Below are 19898 nucleotides of genomic sequence, written 5' to 3' on the forward strand. Positions count from 1 at the left end.
GTGGTGGTAATTCAACAACTTGATCTTTTGTGTTATTGTTAATACACAAAGTATATGTTTTTGTAGTTATTTATTTGGTGTAAATATTGAACGATATTAAATTTTCCTATAACAATAGTAGATAAATCGATTGGATTTTATCTGTACATGTTAAAAAGAAGATAATTTGGTGTTTTGTGTTAGAACAACCAAAATTTATATTAAGAAAAATGATTGAAAACCCCATTTACCCTTTCATAATGTTGTTGACCCCTAAATAGGAAAAATGACATTATTTCTGTGAAGGCTCAAAACTGGGCCCGGCCCAAATTCGAACAGGTGTAGGACAAATTTATTTGGGCCTTATTAATGGGTATTTATCGACTTTGTCGATCCTAAATAGTAAAAATTTAAGGAATCTCATAGTGTAATTCAATAATTACACTCTGTCCCGATAAAATTAATATTTTTTAAAAATTCCTTAAAATTGTTGTGCCATGATACTTTAGACTCTAGTGATACATGGTAAATGATACATGGTAAGTTTAAACTGTTAAGAAAAAAATGGGGAAAAAATGGTACATTTAATATTGTTAACTAAAACATCTAAATTTACGGTAATAGGTCATTAATCAGCATTAAATCAGCACGTAATTGGATATTAATTTCAAATTTTGAAAATCAAAGACTATATCATCTATTTTGAATACATTTTTTATGAAAATACTAAATAAAACAACTAATACCTTACTGATACATGATATCAGTTTTCAGAAATTCATACTACATGAAAAACATGTGATACATATCTACTACATGTATCAGTGCATTGACTAAACATTATAACATGCGATACATATCTAATACATGTATCAGTACATCGACTAAACACTATACACACTGATTCTATATGTATCATCAAGCACAGTTGATGATGCAGTTATTAAACTTAGTGAATGATACATTATAACAATTTTCAAAACTTCATGATACATAGAAAATATTATGATACACAACAAATTCATGTATCAATGCATCATCTAAAACACTATACACACTGATTCAAAATGTATCAGCAAGCACACTTGATGGCGCATTTATTGAAATTAATCACTGGTACATGATAAAAAATTTAAAAAACCCTTGATACATAGGAAATCATATGATACACATCTAGTTCATGTGTCAAAGCATAGACTAAACATTATAATCCACTTAGTACTCATGTATTAAATCTATTGTCTGATACATGATAATAATTTTCATGATTTTTTGATACATATTGGATTCCTTAAAATTTTTACTAATTTCAACAACAATTTTAAGTACAAAAATACAAACCCGAAACAATGTAGGCCTAACAACAATGTTTGCTGCTTCTTTTTTCTTTTTTTGTTGTATTTTGACAACCTTTGATTTTGATGTTTCGTCAGAGTCTTTGTTTGAATCTTTCTGAAGATTCATAGGATCATGCAAAGACTTTTTTCTATTTTCTTTCCAATTTTCATTGTCAGAATCATATATCCTTCTATTAATTAATGGATCCATTACTATGATGTAATAGAACAATTAACCAAAACAAAAAAGGGAAGAAAAGAAGAACTGATGATGGATTAAGAAGAAAAAGAAAAAACCAATAAAAGATGATGGGTTAAGAAGAAGAAAAACGATGATGGATTAAGAAGAAAAAGAAGAAACCAATAAAAGCTGGTGGGTTAAGAAGAAGAAAGACCATGATGGAGAAAGAAGAACTGAAGACGTGATGGACTAAGAATAACAATAAGAACGGGAGAGAAATTGTCCAGATTTTTGAAATTTCAAATTTTTTGAATTTTGAAATTCAAAATTTCAAAATTGGGTGTTTCAATTAAAATTAATAATTCAAAATCCAAAAACTGATTTAAAAGGTTGAGTGTTTTAATGGAGAAAAAATACGCATTATATTGGGTAATTGTGTATTACAGGAGAGGGAATGTTATGTATGTATACACTTCTAATAAAATTAAAAAAAAAGAAAATTATGTAATATTTAAAAAAAAGAAGGGAAAATTAGAGAATATAAAACTTATAGTTGTGTATTTAAGTTATTTTTCCTAAATATTATGCACCGTCAGAGTTTGGATAGGTAGTATAAATTTCATTCAGATTTTCATCCACATAATATTTGTCAAAAATATCTGGAAATCTATAGTCAAACGTAACCTTTTAAGTGGCCATTTGTTTTATTTTTAAAGTTCATGTTTATCCACTGTTAGAGTTTAATTTCGAATTTAAAAACTATCCCTATTTTAATCAGATCTGTTGAGTAGAAAAAGAATAGAGCTTTTTTTTTTTTTTTTCATCTAGATGAGGTGTTGAATGGTAAGAAAATAGTCAAGTGTATGTAGATTTTTATTAACGAAAAGTATAAATATATATCATTTCTTAAAAACGACGATAAATATGCACACATGAGAATATTCATGTCAAACTTATATATTCGCACGTTTTCCCTTGCTTTAATTCCATCATTATTTTTCCTTGTTTAAAGGAGGTTGAAGGCACGTTATTTATGTAGAAGATAATTAATAGGTGAGACAACTAATCAAACATTTTATTAATTCATCATGCATTTCCCACTCCCATTAATTGGGGGTTTGATCCACTAGAAATGGAAAATCCATTCCCTCAAAATGAAAGCTCAGTTCATATTTGGCTTGAGGTCCATTCTGCTTCCCCAACCAATACGTACCTTGTTAGGGTCTTGCCTTCATTGCTCATAGTACTACTTGCTTCTGCTTCTATTGTAAAATTCGAATTCATAACATAAAAAAAAAGATTCTGTTATTGTTCTGTAATGTTGATTGAGTTTTATTATCAAACATGGTTATTGTTTTAGATCAGCATTATTACTGTGTTAAAAAACTAATGGCTTCTAGAGAAAGAGCATGAGATGAGCATTGAGTTTGGTAAAAAAGTAAGAGAATTAGTGAAGGATCGATGGTGGAGATCATCAAATGGAGATGGATTCCTTCTCACTTTGTTTTATAATTACTGATATTTCACCTAGAAAGTCAGTCAACAGATTTATATATTTTTCATTAAATTTGTTAAAAATAATTTTTATGTTAAATTAATTTGAAAAAATAATAAGATATATATTTTAGTTATTTTATTGAATCACTTACTTGAATCTATGAAATACCTGTTTTAGGAATTATATTTAAGCTTTTACATGTGTACTTAATTATAAGATTTACATTAGCGCTTTGATTTAAAGGTTGTTTAATTTATGTGTACTCGATCAAGGACGGATTTAGCAGATATAATATGTCTTTTCGTGAATCAAATAACTTTTGTTTAAATTTTGTATTTGCATTGAATACTATAGTAACAATAGGGGTTCCCTCTAATGTTGAACTTTTTGACACAAACTTAAATTTTATCAAATTCTAATGTGAATATTGAATATTTGAAAAAAAATCATAGTTCCTGTTGTTACGAATATAAATGGAATATAATGTAATCTGAAGGTATAATCTGGATTGTAATATAAAAATCTGATTTGTAATTGATAGATAATAGAGGAATATATTTAATGTGGTAGAAAATTTTGATTATTAGTTGATCGTTAACATGATAAACAACAAAATGATAACACATTTATAGGGAAAAATGTTTACTCTCAATTAATATAATTTCTATTATTATGTGATTTAATAAAGTAAAGTTTATGTTGTGAGTAAGTTTTATCTCATTTATAGGTATACATATTATTAATTAGATATTGAATTCTCAAGCAAAGAAAATTTTAATATCTAAGCCTTAAGATAATAGAACACGATTAATTTAAGTTCAAGTTATCTTTGATGAAGTTAATTCTAGCTAACATTGAAACTTTTTGCCTAATTTTTTGTGACAGTACCATATTGCATGAAATATTTTCTTTTTTGCGTACATCTTAAGAAATCACTCTTCTAGCTAGTTTGGTAAATACTACTAGTACTTTTAGGCCACACTAAGCTAATTTTTATCAAGTCTAGATGGTGAAATTGACTTTATGATTATCTCTTAATTACTTTTTAACTTTTGATTTTCACTCGCATACTTTCTACTATGAAACATTTTTGAGATATCAAACTTATTAAGTAGCCCTCTCACGCTCTATCATGAAAACCACTTACCTTACATATTTCATTATCTCCGGTATATATATATATAAGTGCTACTGTGCAAGAATCCATACATCAATTACAAGTTGCAAATTCATATTACTTATTTTTGGTCTCTCAATCTCTATTTACTCATTTAATATATCAATTTGTTTAATTAAAGTACTGATTAATTAATTCCTTGTAATTAAATTAATTTCATTTGTCTATACAATATGTACCATAGTTCTTTTGGATAAGAGAATCAACGAAGACTGGTGGAGCTCATCAAATGGAGATGGATTCCTTCATTGCTCATGTGAATCTTGATTAGAAGATTGTTTAATTTATGTATACTCGCTATATGTTTTCAATCAATGGCGGATTTATAAACAAGCTATGTAGACAGTATATATCAATTTAGAGTTGCCAAATTAGCAAACAAATTTTTTCAAGTTTGGGCGCATTAATGACACTTTAATTTATTAGCTCAAACTTCTTTTAATTTCAGCTTATAAAAGTTATATAGACATGTCGCTCCAATTGAGCAATGAAAACTTTTGTCAGATATCAGTGTTTACATTGAAATATTTGATAAATTTCAAAACGTTTGAAGGTTAAATATAATTATTACGTTTAGGATAAATTATACATAATATTTATGTATGTTTATTGAGAAAATCAATTCGGTGAAGATAATAGGCTGATACATATAATGTATATATACAATATAAATAGTTTGTGGGTATATATATATATATATTATAGTGATTAATAATAAATATTCCAAATTTGCTTCATAGCCCTCTCACACTATCATAATAATTTCATTATCCGCTATATATAAGTGCTACTTTGCAAGGATCCATACATCAATTACTAGTTACAGTTTCATAGTAATTAATTTTGGTCATTTAAATTAGCAAAAAAAAAAAAAAAGCTTAGGTGATGGAATCACGTACAATTGAGCAGTTCCAAGGCAAGACTATTTTGATCATCGGTGCTACCGGTTTCCTTGCAAAGAGTACTCTCTCTCGATCTCGATCTCGATCTCGATCTACTCTCTCTATCGATTTGTTTAATTAATTAGTTCCTTGTAATTAACTTAATTTCATTTGTTTATACAAAATGAACATAGTTCTTGTGGAGAAGATACTTCGAGTTCAACCAAACGTGAAGAAACTCTACCTTCTCATAAGAGCTTCAGACAACAACTCTGCTAGACAACGCTTTACCAATGAGGTAATCAAGGACCAATTTTGTTTTTATTTGATCGATAATATAGATTATTTAATTGCAAGCATTTTTTTTTTCATTTTACCTTTTTTTACTCGCTCATTTAACATTCCTAATTCACACAGGTCGTGATGTCTGAATTATTTAATGTTATAAGGGAAAGGATGGGTACAATATATCTTAGCTCTGTGGTGGATGACAAGGTGCTACCAATTTCAGGTGACATCTCTAAAAAAAATATGGGAATTAAAAACTCTCAATTGAGAGAGCATATGTTCAAAGAAATTGATATAATCATTAACTCTGCTGCTACCACCAACTTTGATGAGAGGTACATATATATACAAATTAATATATTTTTCTAGTTTATTTATTAAAAATTATTTGTACACATTTTTTTTTGGCTAATTTTTTTTTTATTTCAATTCTGTTTTGAATAGATATGATATTGCAATGAATATAAATGTAATCGGGGCCAAGAATGTCCTCAAGTTTGCTAAGAGTTGTAAAAAAGTAAAAATGCTTCTTCATGTATCTACCGGTACGAGTTTATGATTTTTCATCTCCGTTCTTATATAAATATATGATCGATGATGCATGAAACATAAACTCTTGTTTTTTTTATACGCAGCTTATGTTTGCGGCAAAACAACAGGAATTTTATCAGAAAAATCGTTAGTTATGGGTGAGACGCTGAACAAAAACTCTTATTTGGATATGGATAAAGAAAGGAGCATTATAGCAAGCAAATTTAGGGAACTTAGAGCTCAAAATGCGACAGCAAAAGAATTGACAATAGCTATGAAAGAACTCGGCCTACAAAGGTTATTACAAGATGCCATATACTAAAAAATTAAATTCATTAAAGAATTACCCGTGTGCTAAAGTAAGTTCCGTAAACAAATATAATTTTTTTGTTTTGTACAACAATTCATATGGTGTTAGAAAAAATATAAATACGCTACTTACGACATGACTTTTCATATTTCTTTAGTTAACACTTTTAATAATAGTCATGCTCCCTATCGGAAGGTACAAAATTTTTTGTTTCATTTAAAAATTTTAATATTAAATTCAATATCAATAGACTTACTCTATTAAATAGACTAGGCATTAAAAGGAGAGTTCGGGGCCTAACGGGTATATAATATTAACAAAAATTTCAAAACGATATATAAAATTTTATATTAATCAAAATGGCAAAATCGCTGGAACAACAGCGATTTCCTTCACCGGTAAAAGCAAAATCGTTGTTGTTCCAGCGATTTTGCATAATGTGATTTTAAAAAAAAAACTTAAAGAATTGAAAAAAAAATGAAAATCGCTGCCTTAAAAAAAAATCACATTTTGGAAAATCGCTGTTGTTCCAGCAATTTTGCCGTTTTGGTTAATATAAAATTTTATATACTGTTTTAAAATTTTTGTTAATATTTTATATCCTTTAGGCTCTGGACTCATTAAAAGGACCTAAAAGATGGTTTCTCGAACCAATCAATCCCATTATATTACAAGTATCCTAATAACATTATGGTATGAAAAATGATCTTAATAATTAATTAGGGCAAGGTTACATGGATGGCAAAACACATATTCTTTCACAAAAGCAATGGGAGAGATGATTTTGGGACATTTGAAGGAAAATCTAGAGATTGTTGTCATACGTCCAACGATTATAACTGGTACTTACAAAGAGCCATTTCCTGGATGGATTGAAGGAGTGAAGTACGTGTTATAAATTATAATCGTCATTGCGCATATTTTACATATATTTTATTATATAATATATATATATATATTCTCCTCTTTTACTTATCTTATTTTTTTAATAACAGAACAGTGGATTCATTTCTTTTAGCTTATGGAAAAGGTGGAATGAAATTCTACTATGGTGATCCTTACTCAAAACTTGATGTGGTAAATAAACTTTATAATCTTTTTCATTTCTTTTGGCTTTTATGGAAAAGGTGTAGTGAAATTTCTACCAAGTGTTTTTTTGATTAATTGTTATTACTTACAGATTCCAGGAGATATGGTGGTAAACACAATCCTTGCCGCGGTTATAGCACATGAAAATCAATATTCTCAACAAGTAGTTATTTATCATAGCAGCTCATCTTTAAACAATCCTCTAATAATTTCAAACTTTGCGCTTTACATGTTTCGTTACTTCACCAAAAATCCATGGGCTAATAAAGATGGAAAAACTATCAAAGTGAAGGCTCCTATGCGTCCATTTAGCAGCATGACTAGCTATCGCAAACACATTTCAACTCATTATTTGTCACTCTTAAAGGTTGCAAAAAAATTGTGTTATCCATACATGATTTTTTTTTTTTAAAAAAAAAGCTACACTTTCAAGTGCTAACTCAATCATGTTTTAAAACTCTATAGATGTTAAAGTTTGTGAATCAAGTTTCATGCCATCGCTACGAAAAAAACTATGTACTTATGAAAAAGAAGATATCTAAGGCTATACGTATGACTGAACTATACGAACCCTATGTGTTTTTCTATGGAAGGTACGTTATAATTAAGTTACATTATTCTCTATATATTTTCTCTCGTAATTCCAACAATATTATATTAATGTTAAGCATATACTTATTTTACAGTTTTGATGAGGTTAATGCTGAAAAATTGAGATTGGCAATGAAGGAAATTAACATGGATCAAGTGCTTAATTTTGACTCACGTTGCATCAAATGGGAGGATTACTTTATGAATGCTCACATTCCTGGTGCTGTCAAGTACCTCTTCTAAGGATTATATATGCTTAAGCTTTTAATTTGTGTGTACTTGTTATGCAATATTATCATGTCTAAATTTAATAAAAGTGACACTAATTTGGGTTTTATATTCAAATTGATTTTTAATTTCAATATTTTTCTCAAATGTTATATTATGAAGTTTTGATGATTTAGCATTTAACATGAGATCGACTTGATCCTAGAGCGACTGAGAGCTCCAGCAAAACGAAAAGCTCGACTGTAAAGCTGTCAATACTGACACGACAATAGAGGAACAAAGCCCTCAGACAATGGCGTTGCACATATTAACTAGGGTTATTAGTTGGTGTAGTGAGCAATAGAGTTATTGCATATTTGTTTCTACGTAAAAAAGGTGCTACAAAGGAAAATGATTTAGAGTTTAATTCCTAGGTTGTAAGAGCTTGTAAATTGTACCTTGGCTCGTTTGAAGTAATAGATGTTATAAAATTGTTATTCTTACAATAACTAGTATTTATGAAGTTAATGAACAGAAACAAAAACAAGATGAAGCAGAAAAAATTTAAAATAGAAGAATTAATTCGAGTCCACAGAAATTACTGTGCGTCCTTAAGAAATTTAATCCCCTCACTGTACCCAAGGTTATGGATTAATTTCTCCCAAGATAAAACGGATTAAACCTGTTAAAGAAATAGCGGTACCTCAAACTTCTTTAACTTCAACGAACTGAAGAACAGCAACAAGTCACACAGACTCAGTCGATCGACACTTTGATTTTTTTTAGAGAAAAATAAATGCAGAGAAAGAAAAAAATTTCAGTAAGTAAAAAATCAAAAATTGACTTCCTTTTATAGCCATTTTCAGCAAGGAACATGTCTGTTCAGTGAAATCTGTTCAGACCCATTTTATCCAGAAAGTTGTGTCTTTTGGAAAAAATAACAACTTTTCGAAAAATTGTGTTTGTTAGGAAAATAACTACTTTTTGGAAAGTAACGACTTTTTGAAAAGTAACGACTTTTCGGAAAGAGTAACAACTTTTTGGAATGTTACCGTTACCTGCAAATTTATAAGAAATGACTTTTCATTTGTACTTTGCTAAAACCCAACAATAGAGTTATTTGTTGATTTTCATCGAGACAAATTATGGTTTTCTCCACTCTTGAGCATGAAGATTTTCACGTAAACATTTAGTGTTTGTTGTTTTAAATTTTACCTTCAGTATGTTCTTGTTGTAACAAGAAACCTGGTCCATTACCTTATAATGGACGCATATGATCTATTCAGGGTCGGAGCCACAACCAAGTAAAAGGTGTCAATCAAATACCCTTCGCTGAAAAATTAGACGTTGTCTATAGGCAAAATATTCTTTATTATTTAATAAATGAACATACTTGTACCCGATGAATGGTGTCGGTTCATCGATAAGCTTGCTCATTTGAGGGCTTGACGTTCGGAGTTTGATTATAGTTTGTAACCCATGATTATTTTTTTAAAAAAAAATCTATTTCTAGCCTTGAATTAATAGTACTAAGAAATTACATCTTTCTTTTCTAGCCTTGAACTAATAGTACTAAGAAATTACTCCATCTTTCTATTTCTAGGCTTGAATTAATAGTACTAAGAAATTACATCTTTCTATTTCTAGCTTTGAATTATTAGTACTAAGATATTGCATTTAACATATACTCCATTATCATTCTTTTGATTATTTCTAAATTATTTTTTAAAATAGTTAAGAATCTCAAAAAAATAAAAGGTAAATATGAAAAGAAAAATCTAAACAGTTCTCTTGAATTTCAAAAAATTCACGAAAAAAGTCCAACAATTCATTTGATATGAACCAAAGGGAGTGTATTTAATTAGCAGCTAAAATTGTTTTTTTTAATTCTTCTCCGTTAGTTTTGATTTATGCTATTCATTGTTTTATAATTTAAATTTAATTTTTGTATGATTTAGTTAAATGATATCTTCTTTAAAAAAACATATATTATGCACCCACTTCGCTAAAATAAATGAATTTCACTTTTTTAAAGTTTGAACACTTTTAATGAAATTTCTTGCTCCGACACTGAATGTTCAAAACATTTTATGATCTCAATTTTCTAGCCAGTCTTTCACCAAATGATTGGATAAGATTTGCATTTTTAAGTTTTTGTTAGTGAGGTAGACTGTATGGTAAATTTCGCAAACATTAACATATATAGGGCCTTAACATAAAAGGGGACTGATCCTATTAGCCCAATTAAGCTACCATTTCTTTAGTAATGTATAAAGTTCACATTTATTTTAGTGTCGAGGAAATTATATTAAATAGCAAACTGTTTTATTTTAAAAAAATACTACTAACTATTTTTTGGTTTAAAAATGGAAAAATTGACTAGGTTTCGAAAAATCAATTAATCTTATTGTTTAAGAAAAATCGACTTTTCAAAATTATGGAGTCACCACTTGATTTTTGATAAAATCAAGAAAAAATTTAAAATTGTCAAAAGATTCAAAACAGATAAAATCAATTGAAAAAGGTTCGAAGTTCAATGTACATCCCGAGAAGGTGTTAGGCCCTCGGGATGCCCGCTAACTCGCGGTTGACCGGCGATTTGACTAAATGACTATTAAAATAAAAATTTTAACTAAGTAAAAAGAAATTTGTGTTAATATTTTTTATTTCATTATTATTATTTTTATTTATTTCTAAAGGTTGAGTGAATTAATTTAAGGAAAACTAAACTGTGATAAAAGTAAGTAAAACAATAATAGTAAAATTTAAATAATGAAAAATGGCTACCCCTTAGAAGATTATTAAAATTCTACCAAGATATTAAATAATTCAAACAAATAAATAATAGAGAAAGAAATATTTGAACTTGGGCTTTATTGCCCAAATTCTTTCATTTGGGCTTTGGCCCACCCGTCATAAACTAATCCTTATACTTGGGCCTTCTTTAAAACCTGCAGAAACAAATGACCTTTGGGCCTGTTAAATAAAAGGGGGGCTGAAGGGCCCTGGCCCAATTCCCTGAAAAGAGACATAACGTATACAAATGTATACATGCTGTATACAGAATATATCTGACCCATTTAGACCTCTTGAGCCCTGCACCTTTTGAATATATATTTACCGCTACTTTTCCCTGTATTGCCCCGCGTATTTATATCTGTATCATTTTTTAAAAACTTACTTAACAAGTGTATATCGTCGCCCGATAATGTATACTAATGTATACGGGCTGCACCCTACGTCCACATTGTTTGCCTAATTCCGAATTTTAATTAGAATAGACGTCCCTATACGTTCCCCTGCCAATCATATTTTTTAAGCATATATATAGTATATCGTCCGTGTATATCTGTGTATACAGGTTGTATATCAACCTGTTTTTCAACTTTCGACAGCTGAAAAATTATTTCCAGAAGTATGTCCTCACTGTTATCAACCTGTATTTCGAATTTGGTCCCCTGTACGTTTTTTTGACCTGTATACTGATGTATAAAGTATGTATACAACTGCTATACAGCTACATCAACACCTGCCAATACATTTTACAGCCCCTTTCCAGGTTTTGATGAACCTGCAGTTAATTTCCAGCAACTCGTTTGATATATTTTAGCTTGTACGCCAGTTTTGAGGGGGTCTACGACTCAAGGATGACAGTTCAAGCCTTTACGGCTCAATGAGAAAGTGCAACGAGATGGGTTAAAGTCCATGAGGACTCGAGGAGATTTCACATGCAATAAAACCAAAAAAAAAAGAATTAGCACCTTAAGCGATAAGCTAATAGAATGCGTCTTAAACGAAACGGTAATAGAAGATGTGAGCTATTTTAGAGATAATGAGTTAGGAAAGGGGTACAAAATCTCAACACACATCTCATATGAAGGCAACACAGGGGACTCCTCATGCATGCAGCACTATTCAAATGTTCAAAAGAATAAAATGAAAGTCATCATATGTCAATGTTCATTAGTAATAAACTTGAGGCTATGTGGATCATTTCAAACCCAATGACAACAACACGACAGTGAGCAATAAATATACTGTAGACCAAACACAGAGGAGAATTGATCCCTTTCTATCATTCAAGCCATTTAATGCACATAAAGGGCATATATGCAGAAGCCATTGATAACCAAAATCACGTCAAAGAAAAGGCCTACCCGTAAGACAAAGTGTAAAATCCTCCTCCAAAATGGTCATAATTCAAACACATAAACGTTTCTAACCCCTTAGGACAACTAAGAATACGATTAAGAAAAAGTCACCAACATATACTCGAATAAAACTCGATTAGAAACCTAGCTATAACGTACTCAAGACAAGCGAATACGGAGGTTGTCTGACAAACAAGACGAGAACTCGTCCGAGCTTACACATTCACAACCAAATATGACAGAAGGATCTAGTGTCTATATCAATCTAAGCAACACATTATACTACCTACAAGTTCGTCCAAGCCTGAATGAACAACTCGAGCGAGAGGGACAACATGAACAAGCTTAAGACGAGGTAAGCGAAACAAGAGAAGACTATACTTCAAACATACACCTACATTTCAGTTTCATAACTGGCAGCAGCAACAGAACTTTAAAACGCCAGCAGAAGCCATTTCAAAACAAAAAAAAATGAGAAAGTCGTGTCAAGCGGTAGGGGTTACCTGTTTTAGAGCAGCCAACTGGAACAACAAATAAGCTGAGGTCTTCCACCACAACACTCAAACTCAAAAGGCGATATAGAGCTCCTTGTAGGTAGCGATAGGACAAGGACGAACGTCTCTATGGTTTCAAGAAACTATCTCAAAATACTTATATACAGTGATATGGCTGGAAGCTTGTGGCCATATTCCTCTGTAACCTTTTCTCTTTACTCCCTTTTTATCTATATTTTCTTTCTTTCCCTGTTTCTTTTCCTTTTTTTCTATTTTTCCTCTCCTTTTCAGTGAAAACTAAGGCTGTATTTATGGAAGGCAAAAATGCATATTTTTAAGGGGGGAAGACGGGTGAAGAAGATTCGAATTTTCAATTCGAAATTCAAATATTTCTTTGAAAAGAAAGCATTGAAAGGTCTGTGAACAGTACTACAATCTCCAACGGATGCAAGAAGGGATCCGTCCGATCTTGGAGCAAGGACGACGAAGCTACGAGATTTTGACACCTCACGAATTTCTAACGGCTCTTGTACGAGCGGATAAGGTTGAGGGGAAAGGGACACGCGATTTGCTCGCTGGTTGTTAGGTCCTGTCGCGTAGGGAAGAAGAAGAAGATGGGGTCGGTCGGGTGCTAAAGGGTAAAACTGGAAAAGGGGTTAGATCGATTTTAGGAGAGGAAAAAGGGGAATTGGGTCGGGTAGAAAAGGGTTGGGCCTGGGAGGAGGTGAATAATTGTTGAAAAAGGGTTGAGGGGGGAAGAAATGGGAAGTGGGCCACAAAAGAAATGGGCTGGAATTGGGAATTAAAGGAAATTTGCAAGAATGGCCCAAAATAAATTAAATTGGAAATTTAAGATGGGTTAAATTTAATAAATAGCCAAATTGAGCTAAGAGGATAAATTTGGCTAAATCTTAAATAAAACGAATTTTTATTAATTAATCAACGAGCTTCTTTATTTTAGTAATATAATTATTTTAATTGTAAAATAGTGATTCAAAATATAACCATAATTTAAACTAAATTAGCTAAATAGAATACTTACTAAAATTTAAAATATTTTGAGAAATAATCGTAAAATTTATAAAAACTAATTATTTTTAAATTGTTTGGTAATTTAAGAAGGTCGAGAACTAATTTATATCGGGGGGTCGAAATTAGGTGTCAACACAAACTATTTATTTAAATTAAATATTATAATCACAGTTTATTTTAATTATAATTCGTAGCAAATATTCCCTTTTTTGTTGTCTGATTGGTATACGATAAGCCGTATATAATTAGTCATTTTATACATTTCCGTATAAAATATATAAAATGTGTTTGTGTTTGTATAAAGCGAGAGAAAAGTGTATATATATAAATACATATATTTTCGTCCTACACACATGTAATTATACAAATACAGATCTTATTATACAAATTACAATGCATAAATGAATTTATACAAAACTGAATAATTTGTATGAAATTGAATGTTTGAAGCGAATTATACAAATTAATAGCTTCATAGCAACATAAATTTTATTATAAAGTGCAATTATTCAAACAATAGCTACAACATACAAATATGATCTTTATATTTATTATATATGAAAGTTGTTCATCAAGCAAAATAGTCACATATTCACAAATAATTAAAAATTAAATTACCCCTTTTTAATACTCATAAAATAAAATTTGAACATTGCATCAGTTTTTCATCAAAATTCATCAATATTTTTCACAATCAATTTTAAACGAGTAAAATAATAAATTCATTATATCAATTATAATTTTCTCAATAAATTTACTAAATATAATATAAACAAGTAAATAGAGATCGAGAGAGTACGTCAAAAAAAATATATAACTACGGGGTGGGGGTTTAGTATTTAAAAAATGAAAAGAAATCAGAATACTGATGAGGAATTGAATATTAATTTGTCATTAGAGAGTAGAAAGAATCAAATCAACATCATATCAACATCGATATGCTTCACATATCAAGCTGGAAAAAAAGACACAAATTCTTTGGATTGTGAAATTATCTCATAAGATTAGATAGTAAATCAAGAATACTTCAAATTGAATATCTATTCTTAAAAAAAAATTGATGAGATAGCTGAGATTTCTAAATTCAAAACACGCTTAAAAATACCATTATACATCTAATATTTAAAAGTTTTTGCATGCTCGCTTAATCTTCATATTTTAAACTCCTTTTTAAAAGATTTTAATTTCGCTACAACATTTCACAAGAAATATAAACTTATATATAAAAATTCAATAAGGTTATAACAAATTATAGACATATATACATAACTTTAAAAATATAATGAGTCGATACTTAAAAAAATATTAAATCTCGAATATATCGTTTTGATTCTGATTGGGCAAAAAATCAATTTTCGAGCTCGTGAGTTGGCGCTGATTCAACTGGCGTTTTGATCCCCACATAACATATTGTGCATGTAATTATCAAAGCAAATAATTTTTGTTTAACAATTGGCTTAACTCTTCTTCCTGCATGCATAAATTAAATAAAAGAAAAATAGATTAAAATAGTAAAAAAAAAAGAAAAGAATCAGATCAGGATCATATCCTTCTCATATCAAGCTGGAAAAAAGGAGACAAAAAAAAAAAAATCGATTCGAAGTATCTCATGAGATAATATATATAGTATACCAAATATATCTATATATATATAAAAAAAAATTAATGAAACGGATAAGATCTGTCAGTTCCGTAAAAATTTTGTGTTTGAGCTCTTAAATATAACGTACTTATAGTAGAATGAATGATATATATCTCTCTATCTTATAACTAAAGATTTGGGAATCGAATTTTGAAAGTAGAGAAATTCTTTATAACAAGACACTTTTAATTAATAATTTTTTATTTTCTCATAAAGTCACTTTTATTCTTGATTTTAATTTTTTTTTGATAATTGAAATAATTAATTATTATTACTTTGAGTAATCATCTAAGGAATTGGTTAATTTTATATAACATGAACTTAAATCAATCACGTAAATAATTATTTAATATTAGTAGATATACCAACAATAAAATATCAATCATAAATCATACTTTCTCATTTTTTTTAAGCGGCTTTTATATGTAAGGTGAATCGTATCTCAATTATTAGTGAATCCAATTAATAAAATAAACAATATATTAGTAGTTGGAAATTATGTCAGAGATGAACTAATCAATTTCATAACTTAAGTGCATCAACTACAACATCGATCGACAGACAGATCACTTCTTTTATTGTTATCCAATCAAAAGTAAGTTAAATTTGTCTCAAAGTTGCCTTGTCGACATCATGATATATATATATATGTTATTTTTTTTACGAATAGAAATAAAAATCAGTACACTTATTTACTAAATAAAATAAGAAGATTCTCCGTACATAACATATACAATATATTAAAATCCACTTAAATACTTCTTTCCACTTATGGTCCCCTTGTTAAAGCACATTTTTTTTTCAGTATAAAGCATAACACTATTATTATATTATGTTAAGCGTGATATTTCATCCCAAAGCACAATTCACGATTCTTCAACATAAATAGGTCCTTTAGCAAAAAGACCATGATATAAATCCACTTTAACTCTATAAAAGAAATAGAGAAAGAATAAATTTAAGAAAAAGCTACACATTTAGATATACTTCATTATCATATATATTTTTATTATTTATACTTTTAAAACATTATGTATTTTATCATTAATTAAAAGTTTAGTATGTATCTTACACTTAGGTATACATATTTTGCTATTATATGCACTAAAATAGAGAGGGACAAGCGAGATTTGAGAGGGAGGCGAACAAGACTCGAATGAATCGCAAATATATGTGAATCACACTAGATACATGTATCTGTATGCATCTGGAGGGATTCACATATATCTGGGATACCAGATACATTAGAGAGTGGTGAGGGAGATGGGAGAGACGAGGAAAGCAAGCGAGATTTGATATGTATTCTAAATACATGTGAATCTACTTGGATACAATGTATCTAGAGTACAAATTATAGCTAAATTGATCCCACATATCTTAATTACCGATATTTATACATACTTGGAGACACTAAAATCTAGTAAGATAAATAATATTGCAAACTAAAATATATTTAAAAAATTAGTTTTTGAATTAATGAAATTTATGCAAGTTGTCCTAAATTTAATTCATATATATTCATGTTTACACCCAACTATTAAATACAAGACAAGTTTCTTCATTTTAATATTTGATTAGTAAGTTAAATTTTTGAGGTTAGTGTGAATGGATTGTGAGTAGAAAAATCAAACTCTTGATGTCCACAGCCCACAACATTATATTATATAAGAATAAAAAGTATAGTGTATGTATATATATATCCAACTTGTTGATTCTCTTTTAGTTATCACAATCAACTTGTATAGTCTCAGTGGATATTTTACAATTAGTTGCAACTTACGACCTTTACTTGTTATTAGGCCAATTTGTTTCTCAAATAAAGTATATACAAAAATTTGTCCTATGTTCAAAACGTGTGGGAAACATGATTGCAATTTGCATATGCATGCCAGTGAGTACGTACGTACTTGTTAAAATGGTAAATAAGTAGTTTCACACTTACGTTGTACTTGGTACTACGAAAGATAATATTTTTTTATAAATAATTACACACTTGTTGTATATTTGATTTGAAGAAAGATGTTTTTTTCTAAATAGTGAGATAAAGAAAAAAGCATTTTCATAATATAATAAAAAGTATATAGTGTCGTTTGATATGTGAGATAAAAGTATTTTAATATCGAGACAAAGAGCGAGATAAAATAGTATTTAAATTAGTTAATTATCTCGAGATTATTATTTCTATCAATATCTGTGTCACGATCCCAAAAATCACCAGTCGTGATGGCACCTATGTTCCCAACCAATAGGTAAGCCAACCAACACATTTTAACAGACATAACTAACTAATGAGTGAAAAGACAACAATTAGTCAACTCTCCAACACTGAGTTCCTTATAATTAAGAATGCGGAAAATTGAAAAAAAAATACTACCCAAGAATTGATGTCATAAGTACAAGAGCTTCTATAATACGATGCAAATCTGAAACTAGAATGACAAATCTAACATAAGGAATATCTTGTCTGAAAACTGAATAACAGAATAAATAAAAGATAGAGGGAGGTGTGGGCCACAGAACAACCAAGCAGCTCACCACGACTACAATGCACTTTAAATTCGGACTCAAACTGCTCCTCGAGATGTGCTCCTACTCGAAATCGAATCTGCACCACAAAGAATGCAATAAATATAGAATGAGTATGAAATCACGTGTACTCAGTATGTCTCATTGACCGGTAACGAATAAATAATAACGAAAATTTATATAAGAAAAATAAATTCACAGGCAAGTAGACATGTCATGACTCATGTCCTGTCACATTAAAGAAAAAGATAAAACGTACGTAGCACTAATTCAAATGTGCAAGTGTATCTTTGTGCATGTACCTCACTAGTCGACACATCCCACGGCATCTTGTTTCGTTTTTTTAAAAAACTTGAGAAGCTACATATTTTCCACTCTGCTTTCTACTAAAGTGAAATTAAATTCTACCCCCTTTTACGTCCACTCTTATAAACGTAGCGAACGTGGTCTCTAATATTTCCAATAATAAAAACAATGCTATTATATTTACTAATTTTTTTCTATAGTTTGAATTTCGAAATAATTACATATTGTTTATTAATAATCTCAAATCAGAAATATTTAAATACATATATTACTCGACGATCGAGGGAGAAGGATGAACGAGAAAGTCAATGCAACTCACTTGAATATAATACAATGTATTTAGAATGAATAATATCGAATTTGACTTCAATTATCCACGATATATTTATCTGAAAACGCAAAATACATGTAATCTGAAGATCGAAATCAATCTACGTATAAAATAATTCCAGTATAAACTAAAATAATCTTGTTAAACTTTGAGATAATTAGTTAGCTAGCATGTCAATGACAATTTTGAACCTTACAAATGTATCACTTCTCATTTCTCAAGGGAACATGTTTGGCCATGAGATATTTTATTCCTTTGTATAAATTGACAAGAAGAGATCGAAGACAATGCAACTAGACATGTTCAGCATATGGATAAGAGTTAAAATGAACTAATTATTCTTTAGACAACTACATTATTTTTTGTCTATCAAAGTGCCAATCTGTCTTAAAAAAAGTATTATTATATACTAAATGTTTGTTCATGTACCAGTTAGACTTGCCGACGTCGTTTTGTCATATGTAACTTGCCCCATGTTGCCGACATGGGCGACATTAATTACGACTTCTATCTATCTATCTATTTACTCTATATAAATATCAAATCAATTTATTAAAAATCGTATTTTTTTCACTTTTATTAGTTATTTTTATCTAATTTAACAATATGTACATTGTACTTATCTGAAAATGTCAATATATAACACCTTAGATTAAAAATAGTTTTTTTTGTGAAACTCAAGTCTTAACCAATAAATAAAAGGAAAATTATATATAACAACAAATTAATAACCTAAAATAAATGGAGTAGTTAGGATTTGATTTAGTTGTGCTCCATAACAAACGTTAGCTAAAGTTTGTCAGGCGTCTCTCTCCCAAAAATCTCGCTCGCCTCTCTCGCTTTATACACAGAAGTGTATAAATTTTGTTTCTGTTTTGTATAAAGCGAGAGAAAATTGTATATACACATGCAAAAATATATATCTTCGTGCTATACACTTAATTATACAATTTACAAACATTTTACTTCAAATATTGCAGAGAAAAAGACCAACGAATTATATAATTGCGAATTATACAATTGCAGCGAAATACAATTTTCTCAAGCTTTATACAACAGAAGTGTATATATTGTGTTTTTGTTTTTGTATAAAGCAAGAGAAAAACATATATCTTCTTGCCATACACTTATAATTATGCAATATACATACATTTTAATTCGATTCAACTGTATGCAAAACAAATTTTATAAAAATAATGCAGCGAAATAGGCAGCGAATTATACAATTGTGCATTATACAATCGCAGTGAAATAGGATAGCAAATTATATAATTACAGCGAAATAGGCCAGCGAATTATACAATTTAGGCCAACGAATTATTCAATTGTATATGTATAGCGAATTAT

The 19898-nt window shown here is 29.4% G+C and overlaps 1 protein-coding gene and 1 long non-coding RNA gene across 2 annotated transcripts; one reads left to right on the forward strand and one right to left on the reverse strand.

Annotated features, from left to right (window-relative positions):
* Positions 1–75: 75 nt before the first annotated feature.
* Positions 76–13362, forward strand: LOC101249557 (probable fatty acyl-CoA reductase 4). The gene is made up of 10 exons (XM_004241264.5): positions 76–5133; positions 5248–5351; positions 5471–5676; positions 5786–5886; positions 5977–6169; positions 6906–7067; positions 7178–7259; positions 7363–7638; positions 7737–7864; positions 7958–13362. Exons 1-10 carry the CDS (start codon positions 5058–5060, stop codon positions 8103–8105), a joined length of 1476 nt encoding a protein of 491 aa, XP_004241312.1. The 5' UTR covers positions 76–5057; the 3' UTR covers positions 8106–13362.
* A 4333-nt stretch (positions 13363–17695) lies between these two features.
* Positions 17696–18925, reverse strand: LOC112941645 (uncharacterized). The gene is made up of 2 exons (XR_003247068.2): positions 18217–18925; positions 17696–17993 (listed from the first exon to the last, which is right to left on the reverse strand). It is a non-coding gene; the product is annotated as an uncharacterized lncRNA (long non-coding RNA).
* Positions 18926–19898: the final 973 nt, after the last annotated feature.

The sequence above is a fragment of the Solanum lycopersicum genome, chromosome 6 (assembly GCF_036512215.1).
Source record: "Solanum lycopersicum chromosome 6, SLM_r2.1".
NCBI classification, from domain to species: domain Eukaryota; kingdom Viridiplantae; phylum Streptophyta; class Magnoliopsida; order Solanales; family Solanaceae; genus Solanum; species Solanum lycopersicum.

Bases quoted from the DNA above. Each gene is read 5' to 3' on its own strand.
- LOC101249557 (XM_004241264.5), top strand. From the start codon at position 5,058: ATGGAATCACGTACAATTGAGCAGTTCCAAGGCAAGACTATTTTGATC. The intron at 6,170-6,905 runs GTTATTACAAGA...ATAATTAATTAG, and splicing joins AAAGAACTCGGCCTACAAAG to GGCAAGGTTACATGGATGGC. The intron at 7,865-7,957 runs GTACGTTATAAT...CTTATTTTACAG, and splicing joins TATGTGTTTTTCTATGGAAG to TTTTGATGAGGTTAATGCTG.